We start from the raw sequence: 27,609 nt of genomic DNA, 5'->3' as shown, positions 1-27,609 counted from the left end.
CCAGGTCTCTCTTCTTTATTGATCTCTGGCTATAGCAGGGGTCTGGGAGACCATGGGCAGGGGTGAGTCACATGCGTCTCTGCCCCACTAGGGGTGGGGTGGGAGGACAGGTATCAGGGTGGCAGGTCTAAGAGACCATGGATGTGGATTTCACATGAACAGGGCCCACTGTACAAATGGATGGTTGGTATTTACAAGGAAGGAGAAGGGCAGTCACCTGGACTGTGGCCTTTCCTGGGGCAAGGTGGGAGCAAGGAGGAGGCCAAGGAGAGGAAGGGGCACCAGGCCTGGCCGGGCTCTCTCCAGAGGCCATGACAGCGGCAGCCCTGAGCCCCTCCTCCATCTGCCGTTCACCCACCACTCCCTACTTGTCCCAGGGGAGGGGCCTCTCCGTGCCTGCAGCCGGGCCAGTTCTGAGAGACGGAGGGAGGGAATGGACCCTCTCTGTTGGCAACACAGGATTCCTGGATTATACCTTACCCTCCCCACGCAGCCTTGACCCCAACCCGGCTGGTCTCTCCTGCCTGTGCTGATAAGATACATCCTGAAGGTGCTTTGCTGGGGAGATCTCAAAGCACTTTACAGACATTGGTCGGATGGGAGCCTCCCAGCCCCAGGGGAGCAGAGGGAGGTAAAGAGCTTGGGGGACTCAGCCAGGGCAAGTGACAAGCCCCAGGGGCCCAGACCAGTCCCGAGTTCTTGAGGGCTTCAGGAAAGGCCTCCCCTCAGCCCCTGGTCCCAATGGCTCCTCTTTTCCCCCAGTCACTGTTTCAGAGTGGGAGGGAGGGAAGATTGCGGGGGTCGGGCTGAGAATGGGCTGAAGCAGTGTGAGTCTGGGGTGAAGAGGACACCTCCCTGTTCCCAGGTCCTGGAAGGTACCATGCCCTGAAGGAGCCCACTCCAGTCCCTCCCCACATACAGGGCTCTGAAAATCCTGGCTTTCTATCCTGTTCCAGCCCTTCCCAGGGGAGGAGCAGGGGCACCCAGACCTGCCAGCTAAGATCTGGGGTGGGGGACTGAGGGAACCCCCAAAATGTATTGCTTAGAAACTTGGAGGCAAATAGGACAGGGGAGGGCCAAAGGGGCTGGCATCTCTGACCCTCCCCCCCCAGGCCCTGGGAAGCCCCATGAAGCTCTCCCCTCCCAGGCAGCCACCTGGCCATGGGGAGAGCCCAGAGGCTGGGGGAGGGACACAGTGACCACTGGGAGCCTGATGTTCCCCAGTCTTGCTGCCGGGACATTAATGTATGCCCCAGTGGGTGTCAGGTGGGGAGGGGCCCTTCCCCCAACCCCACAATCTCTGGCATGTGGCCTTCGGGTGGGTTTTCTCTTCCACAACCTCCATGCTCCCTTGGAGCAGACGGGGGAGCCAGTCCTGATGGATGGTGCTGATGATGTCGAACACTGGGCTCAATGAGGACCTGGGGAAAGAGAAACCTCAGTGCTCCGACCTCTGCCTTCGTCTCCGCCTGACCGTCCCTCTCCAAGGCCCAGTCCCCACTCAGCCCTGAGTATAGTTGTGCAAAAAAATGCCCTTCGAAGGGTGACCAGCTAAGAGTGTGAGTGGGGGCTGAAATCGAAGTCACGTTCAACAGACCTCACGGAGCCCTGTGCGTTGGCTGGGCTGCTCCGCCCTCACCCTCAGCCAGGTGCTGCACCGGCCAGCTGCAGCCTGGCGCAGGCCCCACCCTGCACTCTGAGAAGCTGCCTCCTTTCTTCCTGCTGGGGCTGTAGGACAGGAGAGGGTGGGAGACTTCCCTGCCCACCCACACCCTAGTTCAATTCTGTCTCTACTTCCTCCGTTTTACTGCCTGGAAAGAGGGAGGGAGAACCTCACGTCCACTGGACCCCAGAGATGGCCCATCCCAGAGGCTACATCGCATGCCCAGCTCCCCCGACTCCCTCCACAGCAGGCCCACCTGGGCCAGGCCCGGGGCTAGTCCAGATTCCCATTCTGGTTGTGTTCGTCGTCGGCAGGTGAGGGCGGGGCCTCTTCTTCACAGGGGGACAGCTCGTCAATGGACATCTGGTTGGTGATGCCTACAGAGGAACATAAAGTTGAGCTTAGACCAAGAAGAATTTTTCCCCAGGACCCAAAAAGTTTGTGGAGAGAAGTAAGGGATTCTCATCCACCACCCTGCCTTCAACTCAGCGACATTCAACCCATCCCCGCTTGGGAAGAGCCTCTCTGGCTTTGCTAAAACTCACAACCTCCACTCCCCCATAAAGGAAGACATTTCCTAGCGAGGGCCACCAAGTTACCCAAACCTCCAGGGGCACCATTGGCAGAGACCACAATGTGCATGGAGTCCCCTGGGTTGTGGAATATTATGGCTGTCCCTATCTATTGTCTATCCAGCCCCCATTCTAGAAAAGTCCAGCCCATTCAGCCAGCCAGTCTTTCCTGTGATCTAACATTAGTCTGGTCAGTCCCATTCCCAACTCTAGGAGTCCAACAAAGGGTTGCTCCCGGGGCTTAAGAAAAATGGACCTGTTACTGCTCCATTAGCCGCTCACACAGCTCTCCCCACCCGCCAATGGCACGCACCACTTGTAGCCCGTTCCTTCCATTTCTGCTTGTTCTCCTGAATGTACTTGATCCAGGTGGCACGGAAGCTGACCACATCAGGGTTGGGGTCTCCCACTTCCACATCTAGAGAGGGCTGGCGCCACTGGAAGCTAGGAGAAGGACCCCCCCACACACACCCCCAGAGGTGAGACTCAGCCCACTGCAGAGCCACCTTCACAGCCCTTGGAGTGGAGGAGATGGAAGACCAGGAAGAGGTTCAGGGAGCCTCATCCTTCTCCTCTTCTCCCTCTACTAGACACCCTTCAAGTCCCTGTCCTTCTCCCCTAATTTCACCCCTCCCTCTCCACACCTTCTCCATAGTAGAAGGAAAAGACAAACAAGTTTAGCCAAAAGGCAAAAAAGACAGAACTAAAGGGAGAAACAAAAATATGGCGGAGGGGAGCATAGGTGCAGGTCACACCCCTCTGATCCCATCCTTCTGCCCCTGACTGTGTGACAAGCAGCCTGCCACCCTGCCACCACCACCACAGCTGCACCTGCTCCCTGTGAGTCAGTCCTGTCTGTGAGTCCAGCTTCCCTCCCCCAGAACCAGGGGACCTGGCTCCCCCAGCCACCCTCACCTGGGCTGGTTTTTAGACTTGGAGTCTTCATCCGATAGGGGCTGGACACTCTTCTCTGCCACGTCAGTCAGCACAGAGAACGTGGGCTCCACGATGAAGTCGATGAAACCTGTCGCAGAGGGAGCAACACAACAGGGATGTGTTACTGTCACCTGGAGGGCTGGGTATGGCCGGGACCCCTGGCTGCATGTAAAACAGGGTGGAGAGGTAACCTGGGGCTGAAAACTTCCCACTGGGGATAGGCTTTGGGATGATGTCTTGGTGACCCCAGAGAACTCCTCCCTACCATTGCAGCCCCCTGGCCTCCCACCCCAGGACACCATGCTCTAGCACAGCAGGCTTGCCTCTACAGGAAGAATGGCTTGCAGGGTTGGGGGCTTGGAGCAATCCTGGCCCAGGCCCAGATAGCATCCCTTCCCCTTCCCAGCCCTCTCCTCCCTGCAGGAAAGGACACTCACCTATCTGGGACTGTGCCACCAGAGTGGAAGTGCGGTCACAGAGAGGAGAAAAGGGCAGGCCCAGCTCTGCCTCCTTGTCACCCTGGGGGAGAAAGGACAGGGTGGGAAAGTTGGAGGATACCTCAGACCTACCAGATCTGGGGTGCAGCTAGAGGTGATGGGGGCAGTTGAAGGAAGTGAGGAATTTCTGTGCCTTTGACCTGGAAATGAGTGATATGCAAATGGAATACAGCTATTGTTAAGCTTTTAAGATAATGAGATTTCATCCCACAGATTTAGGATCAGGTCAGAAGCTATGGGTAGCTGAATGAAGATCTGGCGTTGGAGCAGGGAACACGGAGAGCAAAAGGGGAGAGGAGGCCCCATGGGCAGAGAGTGGGCAAAGATGCCACGCTACCTGGCGGAAGAATTCCTCCATGAGGGCCTTGGTCCAGCGGCTGTGGACCGCCCACTGCTTGGTTGGGTGGCTGATGTCAGCAGCATGGAGCAGTAGAGACAGGGCCTTGGACTTGTCAATCCTGGTTGGGGGCAGGTGGCAAGGGAAGGGAGATTGATCTTTCAGGAGAAGGAAACCTGGACTATTTCCTAACTTCCCATCACACGCCCTCTCTCAGACCAATAGGTGCACGTCCTTCCACACAGCTTCAAACACTCTCCGAGGCTACATACACCCACATGTTTATGGGTAGCAGCACAGATTAGTAGCTGAGAACCCAGGCTCTTAGAATCAAAGGGCCTGGATTCAAATCCCCACCACACCTACCACACACTAGCTGTGTGACACTGAGCAAGTTCCTTAAAATTTCCATATTTCATTTTCTTCAACCCTAAAATGGAAATAACAACTCTACCACATGTTGAGTTGTTCTGAGAATTAAATGACATACAACATGTAAGTATGTAGGAAAGTGTCTGGCACATAATAAGTGCTCAGGAGATATTATTTATAATAATAATAATTATTGTTGTTATACCCCCAGCAATGACCCGCTGTGACACTGCATTCTCCCACACACAGGCGTCGTACGCAGAGATTAATACACACATGAACACAGACCAGTCTCACCTACACAGTTATATATTCCCGCCCACTTTTAAGCAATGTTACATGTAATTATGGTGTTTGTTCTGTGCTTTTTCTTTTTCTTTTTTTACCTCACATGACTCTCCCAATAGCCCTGTTAGAGTAGGAACTGGGGGCAAGCCGCTGTGGAGGGAGGCATACCATTTTCACCATTTCACAGACAACAAAACCAGAGTAGAAAAGGGTTGGATGAATTTCCCAACAGTTTGGAGTGAGCCTATCCTGAAGCTGCGGTGAGAACCCACGTCTCAGACTCCTGGCCCAAAGTGCTCTCCAGGGGACCAGCCACCTAGGCTGTGACCACACGCACACACACATCGCACACGCTTACACATAGACACACTCAGATGCCTGGAGCGAGGGCAGTCTCTACGCCCAGGTAAAGATCATCCTAGCTACGCGTGGGTACAACCCCCAACTCATGCACTCCTCCCTCTGGCCCGGCCCCAGCCACACCCCACCAGATGCCACCTCTCCAGCTGCTGCAAGGCCGTCTTCATGGACTTCACTTGCTGGAAATGGCAGGACATGTCTGTGGCTAACACCATCTCGATGACCAGGGCCCGCAACTCTCTGAATGGACAGAAAAAGAGAAGCGATCGGTCCCCTCAGCACTGCTGGACAGGAGGTCCAGGAAGTGGGAAAAGGGGGCTGGGATAAGGGAGTCTCTTAGAGATGCCAAATACTGGCTTCTGCTCACACAAACTCATCCTTGGTGAGGTTGATGAAAATGTTCATCTCGTCATCCTGCATTATTCGGAAAACAGAGCTGATGTGGTGATTCTCCAGCACTGAACGATCATTGTACAGGATGGCACATTCTGACCTGCAAAACCAAAGGGCATCAAGTCCAGCCCCCTGTAAGGAGCGGCTCTGGCAACCGCCCCCACCTCCACTTGGCTCCTCCTGCCCCTGCCACATCCCCACCCCTCACTTGGTCTGGATGTGGAAGCTGTTGGTGGTGCCTGTGTGCTCATAGTCATGGATGGCTGCAGCAAAGATGATGGCCAAGACCTCAATCTCTGACAGGCAGTGCTAACGGAAAGAGACAGAGGTTGAGAGTAAGCTGAGCCCTGCCGGTCACTGTCCAGGAACCTCCACCCACAGGCTAGACCACTTAAGCCCGTCCCTTCCACTCTTCAAGGTCAGCTCTTGGGTTATGGCAGCCAGGTTTGGTTTCTCAGCTCCTGGAATGGCCAAGGACCTTCCTCCATCCCAACCTGCGACATTCCCACTGCATCCCAGCACATGTCCCCAGCACTGCCCGTGAAGTTTTGGTCCACCAAACTTCTCTAGAGTTTGAATTCTCCAATTTGACTCTATAAAGGCTTTGGGATGCCAAAAAAGAAGGACTAAAGAGAGAAAAATGGAAATGGGAGCACAGTCTAGACTTCTGGTTCTGCAGCCATAGACCCTGAATCACAGAAGAGTGATCTCCAGGGTGCCTACCACCATCCCTGTGCGGAGCAAGAAGCAGTGGACCGTCTGGGTGACATCAGCTGCGTGGATCTGGTTGTGGTAAGGATTCTTGTACTTCCCATAACCTGTCTCCAAGGCCTCCAGAAAACTCATCAAAAACACAGTGGGAATCTGCGGAAGTGGGAAGAAATCGAGATGTACTGAGGCAGCGACTGAGGACTGCGATCAGCAATCCCACCTTTCTTCAGAGGGCAGAGTGCATCAGGAGAGAGTCTGGGCTCATATCCCAGCTCTACCGCCTGCTGGCTATGTGACCTTGGGCAAGTCACATGCCTCTCTGTGCCTCAGATACGTAATTGCAGAATAAAGATAATACCACCTACCTGGAATTTAATGAGATAAGTACAGGGCACTTAGCAAGTGCTCTCTAAAGAATAGCTACAATTATTATTATTTCCCTGGAGATTTTTAAGAAAAGGAAAGAAAGCTTCCCTCCTACCTTCCAATCTCCCCAACTCCATTCCCAAATCTAATACCATGGAAAAGGGCTCAGAAGCAGGGGAAAGAATAAGATGACCTAGAGAGGATCCTTCCAGACAGATGCGGATCAGCTCTCCCCGGAGAAGCCTTTTCTAACCACTTTCCCTCCACATAAACTGACATACCCCACACCCCTGTCCCACAGCGCACGCACACACAAAGCACCAGGAGCCCGAGCTCTGTCCAGCTACTCTCAATTCTGTCCCTGTCTCTCTGTGTGCTCTTGGAGTATGTCTGCCTCCTTCAAAAGGCCCAGGGCTCCCAGAGGGCAGGGCTGGTGTCTTCACCTGTCCCTGAATCTCCCGAGGCTGGGAGGGGCCCAAGGTTGAGGACTCAGGGAAGCTTCTGTAGAGATGAGCAACAGAGTGACAAGAGTCACAGAAGATGTGCCACTAGTCAGTCAGACCCTAACATCCCCCACCCGCACCCCTGGAGGGCTGTGCCCCAAATTCAGGGAATTTTAAAGGACTGTTTCCATGACAACTGCCCTTGCTATTGCGTTGCCATGGAGTCCCTGGAGGGAAAAGAAGGGAAAGGGAGGAGTAGGGGAGGGGCTAGGTGCCCAGGAAGAGAATGTTTGAGAAGGGCGGATCCCACCGGGGTCACTACCACCAAAGCAATAAGCATCCCCTTTTCCTCTAACTGCCTTGGAGCAGTGCAGACTGGGGCTGGGCCAAACCCAACTCAATCCTTCAGGTAAGAAGGTAGAGTTTAGGAGAAGGTGGTGTCTGAAATGTGAGAAGCAGTTTGGAGAAACACGAGCTGGGAAGAGTCTTAGGAAAAAGAGGGCTCTGCTATCCTCCATCCTGGAGAGGGCAGGATCGGAAGGAAGAAAGTGAAACTGCACAGGACAGGTCTCAGGAAGACACCGAAGAAAATCCCAACCGAGCATCTAGGGAAAGTTGTGGATACTCTCTTGGAATTCGCTGGAGTCGTCGAGGGCGGAGGAAAGGCTCACACGCAAACTGTCTGTTACAGTGAAGGGGAGAAGAAGGTGGGGGGAATGACCTCCCAGAGCCAATTGGGGTGGGGAACCTTCAACTAGATGCCTTTGACTGCCCGCTCTTCAGCCCCTCAGAACACACATCTCCCCCATCTCTAACACCTACTGCCCCCCAGCACTGACCAGACATCCCCGTTGCAACCCTTCAACCCCCCTCACCCTCCACGTCCAAACGTGTTTTTTTATGTGACAGTGTTTTTTCCTGCCTTATTTCCTCCCAAAAGACGCTCCCTCCTGTCGTAGGATCTGGAGAGGACTTTAATCCCATATTATTCTTCTGACCAGCCAAGCTGAAGAACAAATGGGGTTCACACCCCCTCCCAGCCCTGTCCAGAGCTGATTCTCTCTGTAACATTCCTGGCACAGAGACTAAAGCTGGAGTGGGGGGTGGTGAGGGAAGTGGCCAATTTTGTCCCGCCTCCCCCCACAGGAAACAAACACAGAGACTCTAGTCCCAAAGGGCACCGCTGACAGCATCTGGACTCGAGGCCTCTGGTGTCCACAGGCAGGAGGCAGAACAGCTGAGAGGGGAGGCAAGCTGCAAGCCAGCCTGGAGAGGACAAGTTAGGGGAAAAAAGCAAAGGGAGAGAGAGCAGAGTCCCAGGGTAGACAGCTGCAGGCCTAGAATCTTCCCCTGGAAAGTAATCTGCGAAGTCAGGGGCTGGGACAGCAGCAATCGAAAGAAAGGCTAGAGTGGGGGTGGGCACGGGGAGACCTCCCTGGTGGTGAGACAGGGTGAGGGAGCCCATGGAATCTACTTGCTGGGAATCTTTTAGAACAAGAATGAGAGGAGTGCAGAATCCTGCCTGGAGGCAGAGGTGAAATGCTGCCCAACCTTGAAGCGGCTGATGAGGTTATGCCGAGTCAGCAACTCAAAAACAATGGTCCTCAGGGCGTGGTCATCTGCTGCTCGGTTTAAGGAAAAGACATCAAAGCACCAGAGGTCCAGGTTCTGTGGAGAAACAATGGACTAGGTCACTTTCCAGCAGCAGCAAGGATTGAAGTTAGACTTCAAGGAGGACTTTCCAATGAATTCAGAGACTTGGAAAGCAGGAAAACAACAAGGTAGTAAAGTGGGCCTCTTTCTTCCCAGACATCTCTCAGTATGGGAGAGACAAGAAGGCAGGGATTTGCCTATGGAGTGGGCAAAAGTTGTTTTGACAAATGTGGGAACAATGGTTAAAAGGGAAGGCAAAAATTATGCCACAAACAGAGTGTAGAAGTCCTAATGTCTACTCCATACCCCAACCTGCTCTTCCCCAAAAACCCAGGGATCACCTTGAGACAGTTGAGGACTGCAGCGGAATAGGTGGGGCCCACAGAGGTGTATGTTCTCCGGAACATCCTAAGAGAGAATAAAGACAAGAAGCCCAGGTATAAAGGTCTGGGGAGGGGGGAATCTGGCCAGATGGGGGTCTGGGAATGAGCCATGGACACGTGGGATCATATGGCTGGTGGGGTCATGGAAGAACAGGTGGCTGGGAAAGAGCAGCATAGCTAGAGGCAGAGGGAGGCCGAGTGTAGGCAAACCTCACCGTTCCACAAAGATCCCAGCCTGCACAGCGTGCACGATGCTCCGGAACTTGGGCTTCTCCTCTGCTCGGCGGCCTTTGGCCCGGGCCTGCTGGGTGAAGGTGGAGGCCAGCCAGTCCCGCACCTCTGAAGGCACAGCATCTGACCGCAGCTCCTGCAGTTCATCCTCCGTGTCCAAGATGTGCCTGAGACCCCAGAAGGGGAGTCACAGAGGAAAGATGGCAGGTTCTTCCACAGCCCAGAGACCCTGCACCCAGCCACACCCCACACTCACTAACAGTCATGTCAGCTGTCTCCAACCCTCCCTTTCTTTTCCTGTATCTTTTTAATTCTGTATCTCTACCTAACATCTCCAATAACATTGAAACAGGTCACCATGTGAGGTAGTGAGCATCCCAACTACAGAAGTGTTCAAGCGGGCAATGGAATACCATCTTTCAGGGATGTTCTACAGCAGCACTGTCCAATAGAAATAAAATGCAAGCCACGTGCACATGAAATTTTAAATTGTCTAGTAGCCACATTAAAAAGGTAAAAAGAGGCCGGGCGCGGTGGCTCACACCTATAATCCTAGCACTCTGGGAGGCCGAGGCGGGTGGGTCGCTCGAGGTCAGGAGTTCGAGACCAGCCTGAGCAAGAGCGAGACTCCGTCTCTACTAAAACTAGAAAGAAATTATCTGGACAACTAAAAATATATATATAGAAAAAATTAGTCGGGCATGGTGGCGCATGCCTGTAGTCCCAGCTACTCAGGAGGCTGAGGCAGAAGGATTGCTTGAGTCCAGGAGTTTGAGGTTGCTGTGAGCTAGGCTGACGCCACGGCACTCACTCTAGCCCAGGCAACAAAAGCAAGACTCTGTTTCAAAAAAAAAAATAAAAAGAAATAGGTGAAATTTATTTTAATGATAAATTTTATTTAACCTAATACCTCCAAAATATTATCATTTCAACATGGAATCAATATAAAATATATTAATGAGCTATTTTACATTCTTTTTTCTAAATCTTTAAAATCCAGCATGTATCTTATGTACACATCTCGATTCGTACTCGCCATGTTTCAAGCGCCCAATAGCCACCTATAATCAGTAGCTCCCATGTTGGGCAGTGCAGATCTAGAAGGATTCCACACTGGGAAGGTCAGGATTAGAAGAGCTTTAAGGTCTCTTCTGACTCTGAAACTCTCTTCTCTCCTTCTTGGTATCTGTGTTTGTCTGTTGCTGCATCTCTCTGTCTGTTCCTCTGCCCCTTTATCTCTGCCAGTATTTCCTAGAGCTTTTTATATCAGCCCCAGCCCCTCCCTTTCTTCCTGTCCCTGTCACACGTCCCTATCTCCAGCTTTCTGTCTTACTCCCTGTCTCTGGAACACTGTGCCTATCTGATAGTTGTAGGTCTCTCTCTCACCGTGTCTCATCTATATAGACTGCCTCCAGTAGAGAAGCTGTGTACTCCAGGTTTTTCTTCAGTTCCTCGATGTTTACCTCCCCATTCTCCAACTGCTTCACCATGTAGCGCAGCCTATAGAGAATGGGTACAGATATCCTGCTTAGGCACTGCTGCCTTGTCGTGAGAACAGGACACCCTCTAACGGGTCCATTTTACAGAAACGTCTTCAGTCTTCCATAGAGTAAATAATTCTAACATTAATAATAATAGCAGCTAATCTATTTTTATCTCAGGCTATTGCCTGTATTAGGTGTATCTACCCCTAAAGTTTAATGCCAGACATTCCTGACTCTATCATCCTCACCCACCATCTGACCTCTCAACACCCCTCCTTTAGCCAGTGTTTCCTGCAAACTCTTGTTTAAACGGCCAGGCCCCAGCAGAATTAGGCAGGTGATGTTTTGGAGTTGTTCTGTTTCATAGTCTGAATAACCAAGAACTAAAACTGCTTATTTCCACTATAAGAGAAGGCTTGGGATCAGCAGCTATCAAAATAGCCCCCAAGATTCTTTCATTGTCTCTTGGCTGGGTGGGGGGTGAGGGGGGAGAACATGCCCAGAGCCCCTCTATCCCTGGCGGGATGGCAAAAGTACAGAACAAAGACCAATCTGAAGGCTTCTGCCTGGCCTCACTCCATGCAGGCAGAGCTAATGGATTATGATTCCAGAATCCATCAACCAGGACAAAGCCGCATTAACCCCTGCCTCCCCAGTCCTGCACCAGAGGGAACCTCTGGCAGAGTTACTGTACCCACCCCCTGCCTCTGTCCCTGCCAAAGCTTTCCCCAGTGCAAAATCCGTGGGGTGGGGCCAGGGATCTCACTTGCTGGATGTTTTGCCTCAAGGGACAATCCCCTCCTGTTTTACACTTATGAATTCTGGGGGTCAGTGATTAACTGGGAGGCTTCTCAGAAGTCTGGTGAGTCCAGCCCAGGCAGTCACCAAGCAAACAAAGCTCTCTGACTTTAGACAGTGATTTTAAAGAAAGCGATTAAACATTCCTTTCTCTCTTCCCCTAGCCCTGCCCCACCCCATCTAAAGCCAACACAGGGATAAAAAGCTGGCCATCACAATTCCCCTCAAAGAGGGGATTTGGAAACCCAAGGTCATCCTATGAGTCAGGGAGGAAAAGAGAATGAGTCAGGAACTAGAGACTGGAATTAGCATCAATTCTGAGGGATGCCGGGGGAGGGAGAACAATGGTGTTCCTGAACAGAAACAGCTCTAGAATCCCAGGGTCTCCGCAGCTTTGGAATAGGGGTGCCCAAAATAGCCAGTGCCAGGAAGCATCACAAGCCAACTCTCACCTCAGGGCCCAGCAGTCCTGGCTGACAGGTCAGAGAGCAAATGGGGCAGAAGGGAAAGTGGCAAAGAAGTCAGAAGATGGCACTGCAGCCTCCTTGGTGGGCTATCTTCAAATCTCACTTCCAGCCTTCCTGCTGTACTGTCTCCGTGTGGAAACAGCAGGTTGTTTAACAAGAAAGAGGAGCACAGTTTTAGCAAAGCTCAGCCCCAGCTCCGGCTTCATTAGGGAGGAGGAATAGAGGCAACACATCATAAAAGTCTTTCCCAGCCAAATGAGCTGGAAAGGGGCCAGGAGCCAGTATCTCCCAGAGTACCCACACGGAGATTTCAGAACAAAGAGGCACGCTCCGCATGCAGGACCCAGCCACAAACCAGGGCTTCCCTCTCCTGATCAGTCCCATTGGCCAGGGCTCTAGACTCTGAGGACACACAACCCAGAAAGAAAGAAAGGCCTCTTCTCCTACCTATGGTCTCATGTCTCCCCAGAGCCCCACCCTAGCCTTCTGCTTCATTCAGCTCTTATTACAACCAAAAACTCTTCCCCCAGGGGTCAATGCAAATCACCAAAGTTCTTCCAGTTTCTATCTGGACTCAACTCTTGAAACTCACAACCCAGCAGAGTTTCCCAAAGTGAACAGCCACACCCACGGATGCTCATTTGCATGTATTTGCATAACTGCTAACAATGCTGCCAGCTCTACATTTTAAAAAGCACTTTCTCCTACATTATCTCATTTTATCCTCACAATAGGCCTATGAGGGAGGGAGGAGGGGAAGGAATTGCTGTTTCCATTTACAAAAGCAGAAACCAAGGCTCAGGAGGCAGCTATGGCTCCGGAGGTGTACCAAGCCACAGAGGGGTCTAGGAGGCAGAAGTCCAGGGTTCAAAGCTATCACTTCCTGCTGTAAGCCCTTGGGCAACTCACTAATTCTTAATCAGTATTTATTAAAATGTGGCCTATAGACCACCAGCATCAGAATCATCTTGGATACATGTTAAAAATATAGATTCTAGGTCTCACTCCACACCTGCTGAACCAGAATTTCTGGCGGTACAGTCCAGGGATCTGCATTTTCAACAGACACACACCCCAGATGATTCTAATGTACACTAAAGTCTGAGAACCTTTAGAGATTCAATTTCCTCATCTGTAAAACAGTGAGGATGATGACAGACCAGTCTCACAGGGCTGTGAATAAGAGGATTAAATGAAATAACATATGCAAAAGGCCTGGCACACACGAGGGGTCTCCATAAATAGATTGGAAGAGGAATTACCTGACCAACATCATCCTACCCAGCTCATACCATACTTCCTTCAAATCCAACAGGTGCCTTCTCTCTCCCGAGTCCAGATAGAGAAGAGTGAGTCTAGTTTGGATGGAGGCTGGTAATTAGGAAGCCTCCTAACAGGAAATGGGAGAATGATAATGATCACGACCACGATCTTTCCTTGACAATTGCACAACCACCTTAGGAAGGAAGTTAAGCGATTTGTCTGAGGTCACACAACTTGTCAATCTCAGGCAGGTGGGAAAGGCCTACAATTCAAGCTAATGGAACCTGTGTCCCCAAACAGCAAAGGCGTTAGGGTGGAACAAGCCCAGTCATATAATCAGCTTGGAGAGAGGCCGGAACCCACAGCTTCTTCAGTCTCAATCAGTCCAACCTTAATTAACTGTTTGTGACAATCGGCCCATAGGAGACTGTGAGTGTCTTGATGGTGCTAACTTGTTTATCTTGGCCTCCATCCTCAGAGCACACAGAATGTGCTTAGTAAAAGTTCATAGAGTAAATAAAAGGGAGGGGGAAGATGAATCAGGTGTGAGGCTATCTCCCAGAGCTCACAACTGAGATTTCTGAGCCAGGATTCCCGAAATGCTACTGGCAAGCCTGAAGAAAAGAGTAAGGCGGTAGGTTGACTTTCATTCAACACATGCCTCCCTCCAAGCTCCTCCTTCCCCCACCTCTAGATCTTGTCCAGGAGCTCTTGGATAGCTTCTGTTGAAATCTGAATCAAACATGATCCAGACACCAAAAGGAAGGGGTAAGGAGGGAAAGACTAAAGAATAAATTTCACAAATGCACAGGCCAAGAAGAGGACCTGGACTCAGGCAGCTGAAAGGATCCAGGTGCTGAACTAATTGCACCCTCTTGAAATCAAATAACCCCTTTCTCCCACATACACACCGTACTTCCTGGCCTGGCAGGGGCCTCTCTTATTCTAAAGTCCTTCAGAGTTAGGATCTCCCCAGACTCACACAAAGTCCTCACCTCCCTGTTCTTCTGCAGGAAGCCCTTCTGCCCCACTCACATTAATTTTAATCTAACCTCTTGTTCAGCCCTCAGAGCATCTGGCATGGAAATGGTCCCTTTCCTTGCAGAACAGGATGCTCAACCCTGCCCAGTCCTCATCCAGCACTAAGGAAAACTGGAAGCTTCCCCTAACATTCCTACCACCTCTAGCCGCACCCCTGTTTCACCACCACTTCTTTCTTCTTTACCTTCAGTCCCTGCACTATAGGAAAAGCCTCAGATCCTGACTCCTGGAAGGCCCCAGTCTCTCCTGGCTCCAGGCTGGAAGGGAAGACTTCCAGCAGTAATGACCCCAACATCTCAGAAGAGCACAGCTTCCTAGCCATTTCCACTGGTTCATTTCTTTGGCTGATGTTCTGGGGATTTCCAAAGCCCCTTTTCACTACTTCCAGTACCTATCTATGCTCCGGAAAAGATCACCATAAGTACGGGGCTTAGGACAGGGCAGCTGCAAGCCAGGGGGCTAAGAGGAGAATTCTATTTCTGGTGTAGGTTCTTAAGACAAGATGAGGAAATTTCAAAGGGATGTGAGGTCCTAAGCGTGCTGGGGCTCAGGAAGTGGCAGGGGGGACACTGCCAAGTCACCTGCCATAGTCAAGAGAAAGTGATACAACGGAAAGGGAGACAGAAATGGGAGGAGAATAGGTGAAGGGCAAGATGGAGTAAAAGGTGGAGAAGTTGGCACGCACACTCACAAAACACTTGCGGATGTCAGGTCTTGATCGCTCTCCTCTTCTCTCCTCATCCCTGGCACCTACCTGAGGATGGGGCCCTGAAGATGGATCCTCTGAACAGGAACAGGGTTTGCCATGGGAACCAAAGTTTCCTACTTCAGAGTATCAAAATGCTGACCCCAGGGCCAGGGCCCGTAAGGGGGAACAACTCCCTCTTTGGCCCCTGACTTCCTTCTCTAGGTCCCAGCAGAACTGAGCAACTGTCCAGAGAGAACTCTGGGGAGGAGCCTGGCTGGAGGAAGAAGAGAGTGATGAGGCAGAGACCCAGCCTACCAGAACTGGGTGAGAGGCTGCAAAAAAAGTTTCACATCTGAATCAGACTGAAAACAAGAATCCGTTCTCAGAAGAATCCCAGAAAGGACATAAATAGCACAGGCCAGCCCCTTGCTCTGAGGAGGTGGGGCTCCTGTTTGGGAAAAAGGGGTTAGCAGGAGGCTTAAGAGTGCAGGGACAGGGAACCATCCTGAATCTGCTGTCGGAGGGGAAGGGGCCCTGCAAGAGCCCCCCAGAGGGACTAAGCAGATTCAACTCCCTCTCAGATCTTTTTCTGGGGCCATTCTCCAAAATGAGCTTTAACCCACCTGATAGAATGCCAGCAAGACAGGAGGATGAACTTCCCACACAGAAACAGAAACCGTAGGGGAGGGGCTTGCTGAAGCTAGCAGTCAGGGGATCCTGATCCAGAGATCGGCTCAACAGGGAGGGAAGGGCCTCCCACCTTCAAGCAGTGAATAAAAGTCAGGAGAATTTGCTCAAAGAAGCCAAGAAGTTGGGCAAATTATTTTAACAGCCCCAGTCCCGGTTTTCTCAGTAAAACAGAATTTGGGGAATAACCATGAATTAACTAGAGAGAGGTCAATCTAGCTCAGAGGCAGAGGAGAAGTGATGAGATGGCCCAGGAGGGGCCAAAAGAGGCACCTAGTAGAGGTCTGGGGGCCAGGACTCCCTCTTCTGCCTCCAGACTTTGCTTTCGCTCAGGTTGGGGAGGACAGCACCAGGCCTCTGCAGCGCCCAGTGGCCGTGCGCACACAGCCCCAGCCCGCATCCGGATTGGCTGTGAGATGACATCACCAATACAAGTACACTGGGGCCGCGATTAGTCAGCTGAGGGCTTGGGCAGGGCTAAGAAGGAGAGAGGGCGGGTGAAGCCAATTGCAGCCAGTGAAGAGAGTTCCCGGCTTCTAAGGTCTCCTAGATCTAGGTCTAGGGCCAGGGGTGATGAGGGAATGAGGAAAAGGGACGAATGGGGATAAGTGTGACAGGAGAAAGGGAAAAGAGAAGAAACAGGCCAAGAGCTAGGATTTTATAACGGGAAGTCTTCCTCCTTATCCCTACCCCTCAAAAGCGGAGAGAAATTAAAATACCTTGTCACTGTGCCAAGCTTTGAAGGATTATAAACAAACGAAGTTTGGGAACCTGCTGTTTCTCAGCTCCACTGAGTACTGGGATAAGTGGAAGCGGGCTTCAACAGCAACAAGAAGAATGGAGGTTAAATTTCTACAAGTTGTTTTCTATTGAGCACCTGGTGGCCATAAAGCAGGGCTGCAGCAGATTTGGGAAGAAAAGAAACCTGCTCTCTGTTTCCGTCTTTTCATGTGTCCCACCACCACCTTCCCCACAGTGACCACAAACTGATTAGTGTTTTTAGACAGAAAGGACTATGGCTGAATGAGGTGGCTCATGCCTGTGATCCCAGAGCTTTGGGAGGCCAAGGCCAGAGGCCACAGGATCAGTTGAGGCCAGGAGTTGGAGAGCAGCCTGGACAACATAGTGAGACCTCATCTCTACAAAAAATAACAAAAATTAGTCCCACGTGGTGACACGTGGTGACACAGGCCTGTATTCCCAACTACTCGAGAGGCTCAGGCAGGAGGATCCCAGGAGTTTGAGGTTGCAGTGAGTTATGATTGGACCACTGCACTCTAGCTTGGGCAACAGAGCAAGACCCCATCTCAACAAAAAAAAAAAAAAAGAAAAGAAAAGAAGAAGAAAGAAAGAAAGGACTAGACCCAGTGTCAAAACCCCTTACTGCCATGCCACCCAGGGAATGAGGGACAAGTCATGCTTGCTTGGAGGGATGGGGGTGGGAGTGGGGGCAGAAGGTAGCACATAGCCTGGAGCACCAACAACCTCCAAGCCAAGCCAGGCCAGCTCCCCTCCCTCACCTTGTCCTCTCACTCTAGGCCCTGCTACTCTAGCCAAGTGACCCTCCTAATGAAAGGTAGAGATTTCTTAGACTAGAAAAGCTTTGAAGAGCATATCTTGTCCATTCCTCTGATCTCTTGCCCAATAGAACCAAAGCTGGTTGGACAAATGACTGCTCACCGCCTCACCCCACATACACATGCCGCATCACTCACCCTGGCCTATTACTGTTCTAATAAGAAGGGATATTGGTCAACCACAGTCCCTTCCTGGAGAAAAAATTTCACACATATATACTTACCCACACATATACACACACCCGACACTCTACCCCTGAGCTAAGGAGACTGTCGCCTGGGAGGCCGGGCACAGAGGTGATGACCCCAGCAAAGGGTACAACATGAATTTTCCTTTAGCCCTTAAATTTAGTTTAAAAACAGAAAGGAACCCAACCATAATGCCTCCCTCCTCTACTCATCCCCAGCTTTCCCCACCCTGCACTGAAGAGTAGGAGTTGGGATAAGAAAAAAAGGAGGGGACACTCTGCCTCTGGTCAGAGAAGAGGGGTGGGTGTGCTGGGGAAGGGATTAACTGGCTGACTTCAAAGCTCCAAAATCTCAGAAGTTGAAGGAACTAAGGAAATCACCTAAATCCAGTAGAGAGAGGACACGTGTTAAAATCAGGATACTTTTGCCTAGACTTTATCACTTAGGGTGACCTTGGGCAAGTCACTGAGCTCCAGTTTCCTCATCTGTAAAATGGGCAAATATGTGTACCATGGAATTCTCACAAGGATCTAGTGAGATATGGTATGAGAGCAGCTTGGAAACTATAAAGTGATATGTGAATGAAAAAGATTATTATTTATTCTGATCCTTTAGTGTGTTTAGCAAATATTCATTAAGAATCGTCCATAAACAAAGTCCCATTTGCCCACCCTTGTACCCAGGACCCCTGATTTTCCATCCAGGCCTCAAATAGCACCTGGGATATTTGTAGAAAAGCTGTAGTCTCTCTGACACCACTACTCCAGACGTTTAGGGCTTCTCTCTGGCTTCTTATTCCATAGGGCCTAGGGAGGCAGGGGAAGCAGAGGCTAGGCACATGCAGAGCATGAAGCTCCAGAAACCAGGAACAACCAGCTCTCTTCCCCACCCAAGCATTCCCACTCCCCTCACTCCCCTGGCTTCCATTTATTTCTACACAGGCAGCCCCAGTTCTGGCAGCTGGCTAGGCATAGAGGCGGGGGTGGCTCCAGAGATAAAAATAACCCCTCTGGTGGCAGAGCTGGGGTGCCATCCTGGGAGGCACTGTTGACATGGCAGCAGTGGTGACAGATCTCTAGGTACTGGACAGAGGAGCTGGGGGCTGGAGGTGAGAAGGGGGAAGGGCTGGGGCAGGGCCCAGGAAAGACTAGAAGGTAGTGGGGGAAGGCTAGAAACCAGGAGAGTGGAGGAAGATGAGGAACAGGGGCAGGAGGGACTAAGGGGGCAGGGAGGGAAGGGAAGCAGATTTGAAGCGTAGAGGAGAGTCTGGGAAAACGCTAAAGAAGGGGGGGGTAGGGCAGAGTCTGCTTCCACCTGCGCATGTGTCTGAAGGCAACTCCCCCTCTGCCTCCTGACCAGAAGCCCTCTCTAACAAGTGTTCCTAGCAACAGCCCATCGCAACTCAGATCACATGAGGAACGGAGTAATCTAAGCTTGAGCCTTAGCGCAGACGAATAAGAGCCCAGGTGTGCCAGCTCCCAGCCCAGAATACAATGAGTCATCTCTCCCTCATACTTCAGCCCTTGAGAAGGCAAGGAATTGGGAGGTGTGGGCAAGGTCGGAGGCAGGCAAATTTTGAAGAGGAGGTTCCCAGTACCCAGTCCAGAGGAACTTTTTCTGGTTCATTTGTCCACCTCTCTTCTCCCTCCCTGCACTATTTAATTCTGTTCATCAACCACCTCCATGAGGACCACTCCACCAGCCCTCCAAGCCACATCCCAACAGATGTTCCCAGCAGACGCCCGGCTTCCAGGAGGCCTAACAGATGTGGAAGTCAGCCTGGGATGGAAAAGTGAGTTGGAAGCTTGGCAAGGGACTAACTACCAATATGATCACGGCGGCATTGGGTCGCAGATCTGCAGGACTTGGGTCCAGGCCCGGCACTGCCTTCCATCTTACCAACTGTCTCTGGGCATCAGTTTCCTCCTCTCTGACTCTTCATGGTTCTCAGATTTAGGGCAGGGGCTGGAGGCATTAGGGAAGTAGGATGCCTTGGCCTCAATCCCCCAGTTCCAGAGGTCATCCTGTCTGACTCATTGCTTCCCCCAAATCATCTCTAAACCAGTGCTTAAAGGAGCAGGGTGGCTTTTTTCTTTATCAGAGAAAGGTCACATTCAACCCTCCATGAACTTTTCAGGAAGTTCTCCTGAATATCTACCTTCAATCCATTTTACTCCAATAAAAACAACAGCAAATTTTCCTGACATTTCAAAGAAGAGCAGAATGAGAGAGAACAGGAGGGACAAAGAAGTCTTTGAGGTATCTAGTGCAATTTGATTTATTATATATCTTTCAGATTGGAATTTCTACAGCTACTGCTTGGTAGAGAGATGCTCAGGGTAGAGAGCTTGGCAACACTGTTGGCATGTGTGCTCACTCAGCTCAGGCCCCAAGAAGTTTCCAAACAAGGTGGGCATAGAGAAGAGAACTAGGGAAACGGTGCCAGGCTAGATATGCAAGAGCTGATAAACAGGGAGCAGGGAAGCCAAGGAATAGGAATGAAAGGAGAAATTTCCCTAGCCCCCAGGTCCTGCCTGTCAGAGAATCACTAAGCACCCCTGCCCCCAGCAAGCCAAGCTCCCTTCCCAACATAAATGGTGCCAACACCAGCTGGCAGCCTAATCACCCCACTGCAGCCACCATAATTATTTGCAAATCTGACTTCTCATTGCAGCTGTGGAATCAACTGGCCTGGGAACCTGGCTTTATCCACCAGCAGCACCTGAAGTACCCCCTTTCTAGCTCTTCTCCATGCCCCATGCCCCATGCCCCCACGCCTCACCCTGGAAACATCCTGACCCTTTTCCCACCAAGCTTGCTCCTCTACCAAAAGGCCATCATAGCTCTCTCAGCGGACCTCTGCCAGGTCTGGGATGCTGAAGGAGCATCCTAACCTGATGTTTTCTTCCCACACAGGGAGCATCGCCATAGATGCAGCAGGAGCCGGGGGAGAGGAGCAGTTGCAGGGTGGGGGGACACTAGGGAAGAGGGGCAAGAGCACTGGCACTAGGGGCCCCTCTGCAATGGATGGATAACAACTCGGTATTCCCCTTTTCCCTTCTCAGAAACCCTTCTTTTCCCCTCAATTCCCATCTATGCTCCTTCCCAAAGAAAGGGAGAAATGGTCTCCCAGTTCTCTCGGACCATTTAGTCTTCCTCCCTTAGGGGACAATCTCATTATCTAACAACTTCCAGTCTCCCCAGTCGTCTCACGTCCACCCCACCTGCTGCCCTGGTTTCGTCCCTCTTTCTCTGCTGCTATCCTGAAGAGAGTTGGAAAATAGCTACTCGACTTCCGTACCTGAGAAAATCAGCCCCCTGAGATTCAAAGGCAATTACTTGGCTTCCTCCCCAGAGGAGCTGGGAGGATGAGGTCAGTGAGAAGGCAAAGAAAGGCCTTGCAGAAGACAGCAGTTGAGGCTGGACTTCGAAAGCGGCCCCGCAGCGTGCCCGAGAACCTATGCTGCAACGTCACCACAGCAACACCTGGGCGAGGGGCGGGAACCCCAGGGACATCTGGCTCCCAGCCTAGACGAGGGAGGAGGAGAAGCACCGAGGGCAAGAGAGGGTAGATCAAAGGGAATAGGGACATAGAGAAGAAGTGGGACAGGAAAGAAGAGCAAAATAGAGCCTAACAGAGAAAGGGAACCCAGAGCAGGATGGATGCAGGGAGAATCACAGAGGAGGCAAGGAGAGAGAGCAGAGGAGTTGGAGACAAACCTCAATGATGTCTTTAAAGATTTGACAGAGAGGGAATAGCTGTTTCCAGGTTTCCTGCTCCTCCATCTCAGTCCAAGGGTGGGGGAAAAAAAGAGGGAATCTGGGATTCAACCGCTCACTTATTTTAGGAACTCCCTGGGCAGAGAGCAGGTGTAGAAGGGTCTATTGATGCCAGCTTCTCTCCCACTGGGTCTCTCACCTGGTCTTCCAGTCCCACGGCATTCCCAGCCTCCTTCACCATCCTCTGGGCAAATTGACAAATGCAGACTCAAATGTGGCATCTCCTCTCTTTCTCCAAACTGCCTCCTGACACTCAGAGAGTCTCTAAAATAGGATATGTGTGGCATACCTGATGATATTACCAGCAGGCCCAGGAATATGGGGTAAATGGCAGAAGGGAGTTCCCCAATACTCAAAGACCCCACCTATGGCAGCCTTTGGCCTTCCCACACTCAATATGTCTCACAACTGCAATTGCGCCAACCACTTGCAGTTTGACCACTGGGTCCTTTCCTTTGACCTCAGTGGCCCACATTCTTTACAGTACAGCCTTCCCCCAGCCCCACCCAGCCTTCTGGTCTCCAAGCTCAAACACCTGCCCTCACCTCTTCCAGATAACCATTCATCAACAAGACTCTTCCAAATCATGTCCCAGACACTAGGACTTGAACCTATTAGGTAATTCGTATTCCTGACTCTTGAATCTTTATTTTTCTCTGTTATCCCAGCTAATAGTCACCCATTCATTCCCTTTCTCCCGCCTTTTCCACAAGGCAAGCTCTCTCATGCCTAAAGATCTCCACAGTTTATCATTTAAACGCCATTTTCACATGATGATATCAAATGAAGAACTGAGACTCAGAGAGGCTGTGTGACTGCAGGATTACATAGCTAGTAATTGGCAGAGCGGGAATGTGAACTCAAACTCAATTCCCCTAATATTCTCTGTACCTCCCTGGTTCCCTGCCTCCAACCACCTATTCTGACCAGTGGTTTGTGAAGTTCTTCCTTTGGTCCGAATTTTATTTCCCCTGTCTCTACACCTCCCCTTTAACTTACTGCAGGAATTTTCCACCCTCTATTGTCCCAGAGATACCACACAGTCCTCATTCAAGACAAAGCTTATGGAGGAAATAGAGAGACAGAAAACATTTGATGGAAGAGAGGGGTATAAAGCCCAGGAAAGAGAGACTCCCTTTGCCATAGGTGGAAATAAAACAGGAAGGGCTAATCCAGGGAGGACAGCACTAAAAATCACCCCTGCCAAGGCCTGGAAGAAATGATGCTCCTTTTTCTCCAGAGCCCCAGGGAGCCATAGCTTATACAGCAATCTGCACAGCAACTCCACATTCATATGCAGAGAAAGGAGGATGGCAGCACGATTTTCAAAACTGGTAAGAGCCACAGAAGATCACGCCACAGGGCATATACAAAATGAGGGCAAAAGGCAGGGTAAATCAATGAGGCATCCTCGGCTTCCTCCTTCTGCCCACTAGACCTTCCCAGGATTGTCAAAAAATATGAGTGTGTCACAAATACATACACAAGATCACACATACGTATTATCCTCTTACCTACATACACACTCGCATACACTCATACATCATCACATTCATACCTAGGACAATTTCAGGTATTCGGGCAAGTGCATACCTTCCCAACACATTTCTTATCAGACATGCCATTTATAAACATAAAAACAAAGACATATCATTATGGACCTCTCCTTCCACAAACTGTCCCCAGCATGCACATCGACCTTTACACAGACATGTATGCATATACGTCGGGCAGGTATTCGCAATTTCATCCTGACATATCTCATTCGCACACTCCAAATGCCATAGTTTCCGTATTCTCTGGAACTCCTTCAGTACCAGGCTCTGTCCCGAGGTCTCCAAACCCCACATCTTTAAGTATCTCTCAAAAAACATCTCCATACCTCCATCTCCATTTCCTACACCACACACACACACACACACACACACACACACACACACACACACACAGAGTTTTACATGCACCACAAAATCAGAGACAGAACTGGGCCTCATGACATATATACATGTATTCATTAATGTATTTGTTCATTTCTTTATTTAACAGCATTTATTAAGTGCCTGTTATGTTCAAGGTACCACACTAGACTCTGATGACACAAGATGAGCAAAAATAATCACCAACTGGGGCCTTGTTCCAACTCAACTGTAATGACCTTGAACCATAGCATAGGACATGTGCCTAGGCCTTGGGGATCTTAAGTATGTACCATGTGGAGAAAGAGAAGAGAAAGGGATTATGTCTATACTGTCCCAAAGGAAGAAGGATGTTCTATCTATAAAATGTAAAATTCCCAGAGAGAAACTGGAGCAGAGAAAAGAGAGCGACACTTGTACTACCCTGAGAGAGAACTCGTATCTACGCTTTTCCTGTGTGCATAACCCCTCACAAAGAAAAACTTAGGCAAACACTAGAATGGTAGAATTTTACCACTTGGGTGGGGGTGGAAAATGAGGAACAGGATGTCTCCCAGATTCTCCGCACCACTTGATGGAGGTGAACCACAGGAGCAGGGACTGTGTCCATTTTGTCCACTGCTGTGTGCCCAGCAACCAGCCTGCCACCTGGCCCACAGAAGGTACTCAATAAATAATTGTTGGATGAGTGACTAAGCTGAGGATAGTAAACCAATCTCTGCTCGTAAGTTTTTCTTGATTCACAAAAGACACGGAAAACTCTCTCACCTCTTCTCACCCTTCCCACATTCCCAAAGCCCTCTGACCTCAGCGAAGGGTAGACAGGCCAAACCCTTCATCTTGATGTTAGGGATGCTGAAAATCATTCTGACCAACCCATTATCTCCAAATGGCCTCTCTCATGCCTCAGCTTATGCATTTGCTTAGTAGGAAAATTTTCCTGCTGGCTAGAGCTGAAATCCCCCAGTTAGAGACTCCTCGGTGCATATGTTCCAGATTCTGAGTTTATCCTTGACAGGGTCTTAGTGTGGGAAACAGAATTCTTGGATGTTCCTCCCAATAAGAAATTGCCCTGCACAATTATATTAGTGTGGGCTTCTTCTCCAGAAGCAAAAACACCAGGCCTGGTCTCCCTGAACAGAGTCTCGATGTCCTAGATTAGAAATTAAAAGGGTATAGTGGGGAAAATAGGATGTGCTGAATCGAAAAATCTAGATAGATTTTTTTTTTATTTTATTTCTTTTCTTTTTTTTCTTTTGGTTACAAGTGACAGTGAAGAATCTAGATAGATAGACAGACGATAATACATACACGATTATATATTTCATCTGTCATTTTTTTTCAGTACCCAGTCCTGAGATAATCACGCCTACCCCGCTATTTCCAGACTAAACAACCCCTTCTTACCCCGCCCATGTAGGGGCATTGTGGGGTGGGAGGGAGGACACCTTTATTTCCATTTAAAAGAGGGAATGTCTCCTTTCTCATCTTAAGAAAACACCTGACTTCACCCTCCTACACAGCTAAAGCTCTAAATCCTTTTATTTCCCTTCATCTGATTATCAAAGCCTTCCAAATATTAAACCAAGGCCAAATCCAGTAAGCCATCAACTTGAGATCTACCTTGATATCAAGATCTTTCTCTGCTTTGAGAAAGTGAGACTGGGAATGTATTCCTGGTGATTAATAACCAAGAGATGGCAGTTTTCTGGGTAAGTTATGACGTGTAGCTAGCATTCTTAAGGACACGATTGCTGAAGTGAGTAAAGACCAGAATAATCTAATCAATAAAATTAGTGATCCTTGTCCGCCAGCATCTCATGTGAGGACTTCTTAGCTAAGGCTCTCTGGAGGGGCTGCTGTCTCTACACCCTTCTCTTCCTAGGTTCACAAGGCCTCCTTCTGGGGATCCTCTTCTCTTATGGTTAAGCACGTCTCACACAAAAGGAAGAAACAGGAATTCATTTTCAGAAAAAGTTTTGGTTAGAAAGGTGTGGGAGACAGTGAAACTGGTAAAACCCACTCTTTCGCAGGGCCCTGTTTCCTGGAATGGAGGCAAGATGAGTGTACGATGAGCCGCAGGTGCTAGGGAAGCCCTCCTGAGACACCTTGGATTCTCCCATTCATAGACCTCGAGGCCCTTTCTTTGCCTTTCAGCCACTTCCTTACCTGCCCCTTCCCCAGCTTAGTTACCAGAGCATTAACAAAGCATTGTTTTATATCAAGAATCACCCAGTGCTCCTCCCAACAAAAATCAATTCAATCCGCTTTTCCATTTCTTCATCCCAGAACTCATTCCAAGGCTGCGCTCCACAGAGCCCAGCAAATTGCATTGGCCAGAGGCAGCAAAGGAGAGGGACTGAGAAGCACATTTGGATTCCAAGCCTTGTTGCCCACTATGCCTCAGTTCTTCCTACGGCCTCTGTAAGCAGCTACTGTATAAATCAGACCAACCCGCCACGTAAAGGCATCATCTTATCACCACAGGTGAAGTATTTAAAGAACAATACAACCATAAGTATCTATCCAGTCCCTACCCCCATCTCTCCCTCTACCAGAACCCAGAAATATAAAGCTTCAGTGCTCACTATTGAGGATACTGGAGAGGAACTGGGTTCAGAGGCTATGTTTATTGTGCTTCCTCACTAAACATCCATACTCTCCTATCTATTGCCTCTTTCCTGGGGCTGTGGGAAGTCATCTCAGGGAGAAGGCATCTTCCCTTGTTCACTGATTAAGAACTAACAGACTGCAGAGATTACCCAGTGGCAGCAGCTGACTGGGAGATAAACATAATGCTTGTCTTTGACTCGATCCTCTTTTTTTCTGAGGAGCAGAAAGAAAAGTTCCTTTCCTTCCCTGGAACTAGAGTATGAAATACCTGATTGCTTCCTTTCCCCATTTATTCCTCCCCCATGCCTTCCCTGGGCCTGCAACAATAGAAAAGATACCTAAATGTGCTTGCAGATCCTGGGAGACCCTATATAAACAAAAAGGCTTTGATGCAGCCAGTTACCTTGCCCCTGTCAATCAATCTTTATTCACAACCACCACCACCTCTTCCAGCTCCCAGGTAGGGGCTCCACCCCCCTCCAGATTCCAGGTGAGTCCCCTCATCATTTATATGCAGAGTGAATTCCCAGGCCCCAAGAGATGAGAAGCTCAGGTACCCGGTGCTCTCAACCCCCACCTGCACTCCCTATAGGATGCAGGAGACAGAAACTACCAGTCCCATCTGAGATATCTATGACCCACAGGTTGGCACAAGTATCCCCATGCACTAGATCTGCATGTGTGCAATCGCTCTACACACCTCTGTGACCCATGGTCACTCATGCACACACATGTGATGTGTCTCACATCTGCACAACTCCGCACATGGATCCATGTGAGTCAGCTTGGCACCTCCACTGCCCCTCTGCAGCCCTGTCACACCGCACATACTGTGTCGCCTCTCCGCGCTGCGTGTCACCCCGGGGGTCCACAGGCACATCGTTACCTCTGCAACTCCTAAGCCCGCTCCGACCAGCCGTCTTGCTCCGCACATGCCTTGCACATGTGGCCTGGCCACGCGTGTCAGGGCCGTGTTTCCTCACACCTGCCAACATGTGTGCCCGAGAAAATCTACCAGCCCAGCTCCAGCTATTCCCCCCACCCGCTTCGGGCTCCCTAAGGTCCCTTCCCCCCATATCCCCCGGCCGGGGACTCACAGAGACCGGAGCTTAATCCACATCTTCTTGCTGGGAGCTGACTTCAGCTCCAGAGGTGACGGGCAATCCGACTCCAGCATCTCCGGAGGACTGCGGGGGGACAGCTCCATGCTCAGCCACTGTCTACGGAACAGAGGGAGGAGACAGCACCTCGGCTCAGCTACAGCCCCTAGCCGAGAGACCCTCACTCCCCATCCCAGGCCCTTCCCACCTGCGGCTGGCGTGGACCAGCCAGGCCGGTGTCTCTAGGCTCGGCCCAAGCTGACAGAGCTGCAGTTCCTGCGGCTCCTCCTCTCCCGCTGCCCAGCGAGCTCTGGGTTCCCAGTCCAAGCTCTCCGCGCCGCCGCTGCCGCCGCCGCTGCCGCCGCCGCCGCGCGCTGCCAGAGCCGCCTCCTCGCCTCTCTCCTCCTCCCGGGCCGGGTTCCCCCTCCCTCTGCTCCCCTCCCTTCTCCTCAGCCTGCCCGCCAGTCTCTCACTCCTCGCAGCCACTCCTCCCCCTCCCAAAGGAACGATTGGAAGCCGGGGGCACACACAGACAGCAGCGCCCAGGGGCGAGCGCACGCACACAGGCGCCCGGTACGAGTGGCTGCGCGTGCCCTGCGCGGGTGGATGTGCCTGCGTGTTTACAGAGTGCAGCACAGGCGGCGGGCAGGACTTCGGTGTGGGCGGTTGTGTGGGTTCCGTCGGTGTGTGTTTTGAGTTTCTGTCTATGTGCGTGTGGTTTCCTGCGTCCGCGTGTGCCTAGCTGCCTGTGTGTCCCATGTGTGAGGGAGGGGTGGGGAATGAACCCGCATCTCCCCCTGG

General features: G+C 50.9%; 1 protein-coding gene across 4 annotated transcripts; it reads right to left on the bottom strand.

Annotated features, from left to right (window-relative positions):
• Window positions 1–27,389, bottom strand: PDE1B (phosphodiesterase 1B, calmodulin-dependent). 4 transcript variants are annotated; one of them, XM_012654320.1, is made up of 16 exons: window positions 27,017–27,389; window positions 26,806–26,928; window positions 10,592–10,705; window positions 9,190–9,434; window positions 8,933–8,999; window positions 8,490–8,606; window positions 6,142–6,282; window positions 5,627–5,727; window positions 5,393–5,518; window positions 5,164–5,265; window positions 4,006–4,126; window positions 3,609–3,690; window positions 3,151–3,259; window positions 2,549–2,679; window positions 1,920–2,040; window positions 1–1,421 (listed from the first exon to the last, which is right to left on the bottom strand). In XM_012654320.1, exons 5-15 carry the CDS (start codon window positions 8,996–8,998, stop codon window positions 1,937–1,939), a joined length of 1,200 nt encoding a protein of 399 aa, XP_012509774.1. In that variant the 5' UTR covers window position 8,999; window positions 9,190–9,434; window positions 10,592–10,705; window positions 26,806–26,928; window positions 27,017–27,389; the 3' UTR covers window positions 1–1,421; window positions 1,920–1,936. The 4 variants fall into 4 exon arrangements, with proteins under 4 accessions (XP_012509774.1, XP_012509752.1, XP_012509766.1 ...); XM_012654298.1 differs by having other exon boundaries at window positions 9,190–9,372; window positions 27,017–27,383; XM_012654312.1 differs by lacking the exons at window positions 26,806–26,928; window positions 27,017–27,389 and adding an exon at window positions 26,595–26,720 and having other exon boundaries at window positions 9,190–9,372.
• Between the last annotated feature and the right edge of the window lie 220 nt (window positions 27,390–27,609).

This window comes from Propithecus coquereli, unplaced genomic scaffold (assembly GCF_000956105.1).
Source record: "Propithecus coquereli isolate 6110/MARCELLA unplaced genomic scaffold, Pcoq_1.0 Scaffold111, whole genome shotgun sequence".
In the NCBI taxonomy this organism is placed as follows: Eukaryota; Metazoa; Chordata; class Mammalia; order Primates; family Indriidae; genus Propithecus; species Propithecus coquereli.
Note: the sequence above shows the minus strand (reverse complement) of the source record. Positions and strands in the feature narration are given on the sequence as shown.